Below are 9,863 nucleotides of genomic sequence, written 5' to 3'. Positions count from 1 at the left end.
TGGCGTTGCGCCGTCCGTCGGCTCACCGCGGGGGCTCTCCTCTTCCCGCGGGCTCACCGTGGCGTTGGCCGTCAGCTGCGGCATCTTACGCGTCGCCCCTTCGCCCCCGAAAGCCGGCGGCTCCTTCCGGGAGCTTTCGGGGGTACCGGGGGTCGTCGGGACGGTCGACGACGAACCCGTACCGAAACGGGCGGCCAAGCTGTCGCCGAAGAAGTCGTAGAGCTCGCGGTACATGTCGTGCAGGGAGAGGGCGGGCGGCGCGGGGGCCGCGGCCGAGGGGGGGCCGCCGCTACCCCCCCCGAGTTGTAGCAGGGGTCGGCTGAGGCCGAAACCCGCCTCGCCGGGGGGGTCCGGCTTGGGGCTGTGCCGCGGGGAGCCCTCCTGTCGCGGGACGGTGCCGGGCACCGCGGAGGGCGACTGTCGCGCCTTCATCTTCAGCAAACGCTCCACGGCCACCTTGGGGGGGGGACGGGAAACGGTGCCGGGTAGCGGGGTGGGGGGCTAAGCGTTGCCCCCCCCCCCCCAGACCCCGCCGCGGCCGAGCGGCTCACCAGGATGGCGCCGTAAACTTTGTGCCCGTCGGCCTTGACCTGGGCGTTGGACACGGAGTAGTCGTCCAGCACGGCCTGGAGGTTGGCCCAGTAGGTGGGGAGGTGGGGGTACAGCACCCGCTCCACCGCCTGCGGACAACAACGCGACGCACGGACGGAGGTGCAGGCAGCGGCACGGGGCGGTCGGGGGCCGCGGTGAGGTGGCACGAACCCCCCCCCCCGACCACCCCCCCCCCAAATCTCTCACCTTCCAGCCCAGGGCGTGCAGCCCCACCACCGCGCCGTAGTGGGAGCAGAGCGGGCGCACGGGGTCGGCCAGCACCTTCTGCAGCGAGAGCAGGATCTGGTGGTACAGCCCGCTCACCAGGTCGCCGTGGGTCCTGCGGGTGACAGTGACGATGCTCCCAGCCCCGCTGCGGACCCCCCCAAACCCCCAAAATCTCCCCGCCGGGGAACCCCCCCCCCCCCCCCATCCCAACCAGTGTCCCCAACCCCAGCCAGTGTCCCCAGCACCACCAGTGTCCGTGTCCCAAGAGGGAACCCCCCCCCCCCATGTCCCAGGGGGGAACCCCTGCACCCCAAGGAGGGTCCCCCCCCATCCCAGGGAGGGAAACCCCCCAAACCCCCAGGGGTTCCCCCCCCCATCCCAGGGAGGGACCCCCCCCCAAACCCCAAGGGGTTCCCCCCCATCCCCAGGGAGGGAACCCCCCACACCCCCAGGCATTCCCCCCCAAACCCCCAGGGGTTCCCCCACATCCCCAAGGAGGAAAACCCCCCAAACCCCAAGGGGGTCCCCCCACATCCCAGGGAGGGAACCCCCCAAACCCCCAGGGGTTCCCCCCCCCACCAGAAGATGCGGCTGAGCAGCATGGCGGCGTAGTCGCGCAGCGTCCAGTGGTCGTTGAGGGGGTTGATGGAGGCGGCCAGCGGCTCCAGGGCGCAGTACATGACGCTGGCGATGAGGCTGCGCACGTAGGAGCCCAGGCAGAGGAAGGGGTTCTGGATCAGGCTGCGGGCGATGTGCAGCAACCGGTGGAGCTGCTCCAGGTCGTGGCTCACCGACTTCACCTGCGCGGCACAGCACCGGGACCCGCTCGGCTCGGGGCTGCCCTCCGTGTGTGTGTGTGTCGTCCCCCAACCCCCCCCCCGCCCTGACGCAAACTGGAGGGGGACTGGGGAGGACGGGGAGACCGCCCCGCTGCCCCGCACTCACCCCGCTGACCACGTAGACGAAGTAGGGCAGGAGGGCGGCGATCTTGGAGTTGGTCTGTAGGTCCTGCAGGGCCACCTGGGGGGGGGGGGGGTGTGTCAGCCCCATGGCAGGGTGGGGTGGGGGGTCAGCCCCATGGAGGGGGGGGGGTCAGCCCCACGCGGGGTGCGTTTGGGATGGAGGGAAGGGGGGGGGGGGGGGGGGGGGGCACCTTCATCAACTGGGGGTCGTCGCCCAGTACCGCCCGGGTGACGTGTTGGTAATACTTGAGCAGGTCGTCCGTGAGCGTGGAGACGGCGCTGGGCACTGCGGGAGGGGGACAGGACACACACGACACACACGTCACCCCAAAGTCCAGCACCGTCCCGTGTCCCCCCGCCAAGCGTCACAGCCGCTGTCACTCACCGGCTCCCTGCGGCTCCAGGTTCCCTTTTCCATCCAGGTAGGACACGTGCACTGCAGGAGAGCGCGGAGGCCCTCAGCACCCTGCCCGCGGCCAGGAACGGGGTGCTGGGGGGGTCTGGGGGGGTTGCTGGGGGGTGCTGGGGGGGGGGGGGGGGGGCAGCCACTCACCTCGCACGGCCGTCTCAGCGCAGCCCTTGGGGATGTTGGTGGCCAGGGCCAGCTCCACCAGGTTGACCTCCCGCTCCTCCTGGCAGTACAGCTCCCCGTCCCTGACGGCGCGGAAGGGCAGCGCGTCCTGGGAGCCGAACCCGCACACGGCCTGGGGGGACACCGCCGTGGCACCTACTCCCCCCCCGCCAAGGGACCCGCAGCAGCCCCACCAGTGCCCCCAGCCCCACCAGTGCCCCCAGCCCCACCAACATCCTTAACCCCACCAGCGTCCTTAACCCCGCCAGTGCCCCCCAGTCCCACCAGTGACCCTAAGCCTGACCAGTGTCCTTAACCCCACCAGTGTCGCCAGTTCCAACCCCACCAGTGTCCTCCATCCCCACCAGTTCCCCCCAGTCCCCCCAGTGCCCCCCAGGCAGGGGATGCAGCCAGGACCCTCCCGGCCTCCCCACCTCCACATTGCTCCATCGCAGCGCCCGGTTGAAATCCTCCACGGTGAGTTTGCGCCGCCGGGTGTGTTTCATGAACTGGGAGCTGTTCTGCGGGGGCGGCACCATCACCGTCACCGGGACCGGGCACCGACACCAGGACCGGGTACCAGGACCGGGACTGGGCACCGGGACCGGGACCGGGCACCGATACCAGGACTGGGCACCGGGACCGGGCACCGACACCAGGACCGGGCACCAAGACTGGGCACCGACACCGGGCACCGGGCACTGACACCAACACCGGGCACCGCCACCGGGACCAGGCACCGACACCGGGCACCAAGACCGGGACCGGGCACCGGGACCAGGCACTGACACCAGGCACCGGGACCGGGCACCGGGACTGGGCACCGGGACCAGACACCGACACCAGGACCGGGCACCGACAGCGGGCACCAGGCACCGACACCAACACCGGGCACCGACACCGGGACCGGGCACCGGGACCGGGCACCAAGACCGGGACCGGGCATGAACACCAGGACCGGGCACCAACACCGGGACTGGGCACCGACACCGGGCACTGGGACCGGGACTGGGCACCGACACCGGGACCAGGCACCGACACCGGGCACCGGGACCGGGCACCGGGACCGGGCACCAGGCACTGACACCAACACCGGGCACCAGGACCGGGCACCGACACCGGGCACCAAGACCGGGACCGGGCACCGACACCCACACCGGGCACCGACACCGGGACCGGGCACCGACACTGGGCACCAAGACCGGGACCGGGCACGGACACCAGGACCGGGCACCAACACCGGGACCGGGCACCGGCCGTACCTGCGTGGCCTCCCGCAAGCGGTAGCAGACATCCTCGGCTAACAAGGCGGCCACCTCGTCGCTGAGCTCCAGCCCGGTGCTCTCGGCCATCAGCCGCACCGAGTCCCGCGGCAGCTCCACGAACCGCCGCTCCTCCCGCTCCGACATGGCCGCGGCGCTGCGCGGGACCGCCCGCTTCAGGGCGGAGACATGCAAATTAGGCGTCGCGCTGCGCGAAGGGGATGACGGGAGGTGACGGTATGGGGGGGGGTTTCGGGGTTCGCTCCGGGATTAAGGACGATGAGAACGGGATAAACGGAGCGATAGTGGGGGGAACGAGCGCGGAGCGGAGCGGGGGGTGCGGTGGTTGTGAGGGGGGAGTAACCGTGAGGTGCGTGAGGGTGTCGGTGGGTGCGGTGGGGCGGCGTGAGGGGGGCGGGTATCGCTTCTCGGCCTTTTGGCTAAGATCAAGTGTAGTATCTGTTCTTATCAGTTTAATATCTGATACGTCCTCGATGAGAGGACTTTGTATTAAACGGCTTTTTGGTGCTGGGAGTTGGACCCGGAGCTTGCTCCCTCCGCTCCGCGCATCGTCCCGGTATTGCAGTGCCTCCGGGAGCGGTGCACCCCCCTTCACGTGGTTAAAGACAGAACGATCTTTAGGGCGAGTCTTCGTTTGTTCCACCCGCTTCTTCCGTGCGTGGGGTTTGCCGAGACCCGCGGGTCACTCGGTTCCTCTCGGCAGCGGGAGCTCGGATCAAACCCCGCCGGCCCCCGGCTCTGTCAGGGATGAACCGTTTCCCGCAGGGAAACCGAGCGGGTCGTTACGGTGAGTCACTCCCCAGCCCGGCCCCTCTATACGCCACCAGCGCCAGCCACGCGTGGGGTCGGCGGCAGAGCCGGCTGGCTGTCCGCGGGGAGGGGGGGGGAGTCGGGCAGAGACGTGCTGGCAGCGGAGGGGGGGGGGAGGTTCCATTTTGGGTAGGAATCGGGTCATTTTCCACCTTCTGGGGACACACTGCTCGAAGCAGCCGCTTTCGGCTTAGAACTGCGGGGGGATAAATGAACTAAAACCCGTCCGGAACACGGAAAGGGAGAAACAACAAGAGAAACGGGGCGTCTGCTCTGTTTTTGACCGCCTGAAGGGGGGTGCACCGCTCCCGGAGGCACTGCAATACCGGGACGATGCGCGGAGCGGAGGGAGCAAGCTCCGGGTCCAACTCCCAGCACCAAAAAGCCGTTTAATACAAAGTCCTCTCATCGAGGACGTATCAGATATTAAACTGATAAGAACAGATACTACACTTGATCTTAGCCAAAAGGCCGAGAAGCGATACCCGCCCCCCTCACGCCGCCCCACCGCACCCACCGACACACTTACATAGGTCACGGTCACTCGTTTTCACCCCCCCCCCCAACGACCTCTCCGTTACACTCCTCGTTCTTTCCCCCGCATCATCCGTGCCCTGTATCCGGGCTCCGCGGTCACCGAGCGCCCGGGGGACCCCAGAGACCTCCGCAACGGGTCCTCCCGGCAGCCAGTTCGACCCCACGCCATCTTAATTAGCATAACCACGCCCTCACTGGGCATTCGCCCCGCCCCGGGTTCCCAGACGCCCCGCCCCTTCGCCTTTTCCTCGCGGCCACCCGATTGGCCATGCTCCGCCCTACAATTTGCATTTTCCCCGCCCCCTCATGTTCCTCCCCAACTCCCTTCGAGGCGATTTGCATGCTCCGCCCCGTATTTTCCATACGCCACGAGCAAGCGGCGATCTCATTGGCCGGGCTTCGCCACGCCCACCCCCGGGGTCCCGCCCCACCCACCATCCCAGGCCTCCCCCGGGTCCTACAGACCGTCCGTAGCAGGAGGCCAGGGGCTGCCGCCCACTAATTAATTAAATTAATTACAAGATACAGCAGCAGGATCAGCCCGGGCTGGGCGCCTGCAAAGAGAGGGACCCAGAGCAGAGAAATCCCGGGGCAAAAACACCCGTGGGACCCACACACTCGCTTTTGTCCACGTGTCCTTTAGTCCAATGGTGATTTTTGGGTCTGGGGTCTTCTAATATCTCATAAAATCTAATTGGGTTTTTCTGCTGGTTTTTGTGGATTTGCACTTCTCACTGACGTTTGGAACCTCCTTATCGTCCGGTTCCCGCTCCTCGCGCACCCGCCCTCGCTGGCGGAACACGGAGAACTGAAGAGTTCCAGGTTTGGGGAAAAAAAACCCAAAAACCCCGACCAAAACATCAGCGTGACATCAAAACATCAAAACGCTTTCCTGCGCTCAAAGACTGAACCCGCTGCCAGGAAAATTACCGAGAAAAATAAAAAGGCAAATCCAGGCACTCGTGCCAGCAGCACGCATCACCCCGTTATAAATTCCTTCGGAGTATTTGAATTAAAACTTACGGATTTATGTTAAAAACTGATATCCCTCAGCACCGTGGGAGCCCATGTGCTCCTGCAGGAACCCATTCAATAACTCTTAACATTTTTTTTTCTTTTTAAATTATATAATTACAAAAATAAAACTTTTAAAATTTTAAGACTTATAAAATTTTAAAAATTAAAACACCAAAATCAATCAAAACTTCCAGCTGAGCTCCTGCTCGGAGTTCCCACATTCTCCAACACTTGTAAAAGGGTAAAATGTAAGAAATAAAAACCTCGCACGGGTCAAGGACCGGGCGCTTTCTGTTTAACTCGTCCTCAGCTCTACGTTTTCCTGAGCTCTCCCGTTTTTTTTTTTTTTCCTTTTTTCCCTTTCTCTCCCCAAAAATCCCTATCCTGGACTCAAGACGACGCGTCACCCCCCCCAGGAGAACCCACGCAGCAGACGGCTGCAAAACAAACCTTTTACTGCAAAACTTCACGACGTAGAAAACACCCCCCCGCCCCCTCCATCCCGGGGGTCCGGGTCCCCCGCTGGCCCCTGGCCCAGGCGCTGCTGCACCGCGGCGGGCAGGAAACTCTGCAAAAAGTGAAAAAAATCCCGGAAAAGGGGCCCGGGAGGGGTCGGGGAAGGAACCAGGCGTAGCAGCACCCGCGTCTCCCGCCGTGTGCCGGCCACCCGGGCGCCGGCCTCGAAGCGCAGCAGCGGTTCCAGCGGTCGCCCAGCGCCCTCCTGCCGCACGACGGCCTCCGACACCTTCTGCTCCAGCTCCAGCGAGTCGCCGTCCGACCCCTCCGGCTCATCTCCGTGCCGCAGCTGCCGGCGTACGCGGCGTCTGCCCGTCCACACGCGGTGCCAGACGGCGCAGCTCCAGTTTGCTGTATCCTCGGGGACGTTCGTCCGCGGTTTCTTCCCATCCGGGAGCGCAGCGCCGTTCGTCTCCTCAGCCAAGCGACGCTTGGAACCCACCGACAGCGGCTCCGCCGTGGACGAATCCTCCGCGTCCGGTTCCTGGGACAGCGCCGAGTTCCGCGGGAGCTCAGATTCCTCGCTGGGAGCGCTCAGCACTTTCCCCGCGGCACAATCGCACTTGAGAACGTCCCTCAGCACGAAGGCGATGGCGGCGCAGACCTCCCGGAACCACGGGCCGCGACCACCGGGCTCCCGGCAGAGCCGCTGGGGTTCGCCGGCGACGTCCAAGGGGATGGAGATGACGAAAGCGCCGGCACCCGCTGCCCCTGGCTCCACCGCGCCCGGCTGGAAGAGCCGCGTCAGCCCCCAAGCCCGGCCCTTGCTGGATTTGCGGCGGTACTGCAGGCTGCGACAATACTTGGCCGCGTCGCGGCAGCAACGCCCGAAACGCGACGCCGTCTTCTCGTTGACGTTGGCTGCCACGTTGTGGTTCAGCTCGAAGGGGTCCTGCAGGTTCAGGGGTCCCAACTTCAGCTCCTCGCCGGCCTCGGGGGCGGGGGGAGGCGGCAGCGGCAACGCCCGACCCTCCCGCAACGAGATCACCTGCCCTGTGAAGTCGAAATCCCCGAAGACGCGGAAGAATTCGGCCAGCAGCGAGCCTGCGGGAGCGAGAGGTGAGGGCTGTGCCGGGATCCCGGGATGCCCCCGGATTCCCCGCCGCCCCCCGGCACTCACAGGGACTCTCGGTGTTGGTGCTGGGCTCCAGAGACGCCGCGTCCCGGGGGAAGCTGCAGTCCCATCCGCCCACGACGACGCGGTCGTCATCCCCTGGAGCGGAACGGCCCTGAGAGGAGCACAGGCACGGCGGGGCCACGCGCTAAAGGGAACCGAGGGACGGACGGACGGATGGACGGAGGGATCCTACCTGCCAAGTCACGCAGCCGGGCGACGGTGGGCAGCACGGGGGGGCTGCGCGTCTGCAGGAAAAACAGCACCAGCAGCGTCAGGGCGTAGTTGTTGAGGAGGGGGCCGCCGCCGGAGGGGTTTCCTGGGGGGAAAAAAAAAAAAAACGGCGTCAGAGCCGCGCCGCGTGCCCGCCGACGGCTGCCGGGTAGGACTCTGCCGTGAGCGTCCCTGCCCGGCCTCACCTGCCAGGCCCTGCTGCTTGGCCCAGAGCCGCACGGCGTAGACCAGCGGCCGCACGCGCTCGTCCGCTTCGGCGCAAAGCTGCAGGAACCGCGTGTTGAGGAGCGCCAGCCTGCGGGGATGGAGGCGTCAGGGGAGAAAGATCGCGGCACCGGAGGGGAAAGACAACCCCTTCCCCTCCCCCAACCCCACGCCCCCAGACCTGTTGTCGACGGAGATGTCGCCCGCCAACCCCGACTGTTTGTGGCAGAACTTCACGACGGGACGGCGGGCGGTGGGTACGGCCCGGACACGGCGGACGCCCGGCACGCAGCGCCGCAGCACGGCCGCTACCAGTTCCAGCACCTCCGGTGCCGGTGTCGCCGCCAAGTCGATATCGCTCAGGATAGAATCCTCCGCGCCGGATCCGGCCCCGGGAGCGTCTCGCGTTGACGCCTGGAGGGATTTGGTCGGCTCCAGGTCCAGGAACAGATCAAGATCGCAGCCGTGGATGTCGAAGCCGTTGACGGAGGAACCGAAGGGCACGACACTGCAGCCTGCGCAAGCAGAAACGAAGCCGTTCACGCAAGGAACGCGGCGGCCGTGTCGCACGCTCGTAAGAGGAACGCCGCCGCACGAGTAGGGAACGCCGCCGCATGAGGAGGAAACGCACCGGGGAAGAATTCGGTGAAAACCTCCTGGAAAAGCGTGACCAGGAGGTGCCGCACGCGCCGCTCGTCCTCGCTCAGCTCCAGCAGCCGCACCAGCTCTGACATTTGGGCATCCACCTGTAGGGACCGGCGTCACTGGCGGTCCTGAGGCACATCCCCCACCCCTGGGAGAGCCCAGCACCCCCCCAAAAAGATCCCCAGGGTCACCCCCAGTCCCCCGTGCGCTCCCCCAAACCTCGGGGTCGCCTACTCACATCCGCGACCTGCCAAAGCGCCGGCTCCAGCCGCTCCGGGCCGAGGGGTTCCCGGCGAGGGCTGCGCCCCGGGGGTCCGTAGGCAAAGGCCTTCTGCTCCCGCGGCCGGACGCGAAGCCGGTGCCCGGCCAGGTCGTGTTGGGTCTCCGCCAGCGCCCGCTCCCGGCCCGCGGCATCCCGCAGCTCCACGATGGCGTAGGCACCCTGCGGCGGTTGGGGGACAGGCGATCAGCGGCCCCAACCCGATACCCCCAGCTCGGTTTCCCCCCCCTGCCCCGCCCCTGTCCCGACCCATCCCTACCTTCTCCTTGTCCATCACGACAGCCGCCACGTCTCCGTAAGCCCCGAAATACTCGGCGAGCTCCTCACCCGAGGTACCGCGGGCGAAACCGCTGACGAAGAGGCTCCGCTGCTCCTGGGCCCGGCGCTCGGCCCGCAGGCTCCGCAACCGCCGGTGCTTCTTCCCCCGCAGATGCTCCGCCAGGCTCGGCCCTGCTCGGGGGTGCATTAACGGGGGGGGAGAGCAGAGACATCAACCGGTGCCCCGAAGCCGCCGCGTCCTCCCCCCCCCTCTCCGCCGCCGCCACCGGAGCCCCCGCACTCACGGTTGGCCGCGGAGACCTGGCACAGGCGGCAACGGAACCCGCTCCGTGGTAGCGCCTCTACGTCGGGATCCGCCAGCGGGTCGGAGCCCACTTCAAGGGTCGGCTCCGGGTCGGGGACCGCGGCCATGGCGGGGCCGGGCCGCTGCCGCTTCCCCCCCCCCAGGGAACTTCCGCCGGAAGTGGTCCGTCTCCGCGCCCAGCTCCCCCGGAAATGGAACACACCGGAAGTGGTGTCTCTTCGCGCACAGCTCCCCCGGAAACACGACCCGCCGGAAGTGGTCCGCCCAGACATCCCCCCCCCCCCCCCG

At 66.9% G+C, this 9,863-nt stretch overlaps 2 protein-coding genes and 2 non-coding genes across 4 annotated transcripts in view; 1 reads left to right on the top strand and 3 right to left on the bottom strand.

The window, feature by feature from the left end:
* Positions 1–3,806, bottom strand: part of PC (pyruvate carboxylase) — a 14,708-nt gene extending 10,902 nt beyond the window's left edge. The window contains exons 1-10 of the mRNA XM_075741456.1: positions 3,615–3,806; positions 2,787–2,873; positions 2,335–2,485; positions 2,167–2,217; positions 1,973–2,067; positions 1,765–1,839; positions 1,399–1,619; positions 799–931; positions 552–680; positions 5–456 (exon numbers count right to left, since the gene is read on the bottom strand). Coding sequence (XP_075597571.1) covers positions 5–456; positions 552–680; positions 799–931; positions 1,399–1,619; positions 1,765–1,839; positions 1,973–2,067; positions 2,167–2,217; positions 2,335–2,485; positions 2,787–2,873; positions 3,615–3,761 — 1,541 coding nt within the window. The 5' untranslated portion in view covers positions 3,762–3,806. The remainder of the gene's footprint in view (positions 1–4; positions 457–551; positions 681–798; positions 932–1,398; positions 1,620–1,764; positions 1,840–1,972; positions 2,068–2,166; positions 2,218–2,334; positions 2,486–2,786; positions 2,874–3,614) is intronic.
* A 228-nt stretch (positions 3,807–4,034) lies between these two features.
* On the top strand, positions 4,035–4,225 carry LOC142599731 (U2 spliceosomal RNA). Its single transcript, XR_012833240.1, has one exon. It is a non-coding gene; the product is annotated as a U2 spliceosomal RNA (small nuclear RNA).
* Positions 4,226–4,737: 512 nt separating this feature from the next.
* On the bottom strand, positions 4,738–4,928 carry LOC142599730 (U2 spliceosomal RNA). Its single transcript, XR_012833239.1, has one exon. It is a non-coding gene; the product is annotated as a U2 spliceosomal RNA (small nuclear RNA).
* Positions 4,929–6,437: 1,509 nt separating this feature from the next.
* On the bottom strand, positions 6,438–9,847 carry TUT1 (terminal uridylyl transferase 1, U6 snRNA-specific). The gene is made up of 9 exons (XM_075741498.1): positions 9,556–9,847; positions 9,252–9,442; positions 8,951–9,154; positions 8,699–8,813; positions 8,249–8,582; positions 8,049–8,158; positions 7,826–7,948; positions 7,636–7,728; positions 6,438–7,559 (listed from the first exon to the last, which is right to left on the bottom strand). Exons 1-9 carry the CDS (start codon positions 9,845–9,847, stop codon positions 6,466–6,468), a joined length of 2,556 nt encoding a protein of 851 aa, XP_075597613.1. The 3' UTR covers positions 6,438–6,465.
* Between the last annotated feature and the right edge of the window lie 16 nt (positions 9,848–9,863).

This window comes from Balearica regulorum, unplaced genomic scaffold (genome assembly GCF_011004875.1).
Source record: "Balearica regulorum gibbericeps isolate bBalReg1 unplaced genomic scaffold, bBalReg1.pri S41, whole genome shotgun sequence".
In the NCBI taxonomy this organism is placed as follows: Eukaryota; Metazoa; Chordata; class Aves; order Gruiformes; family Gruidae; genus Balearica; species Balearica regulorum.
This window is presented reverse-complemented; position numbering and strand designations above follow the sequence as displayed.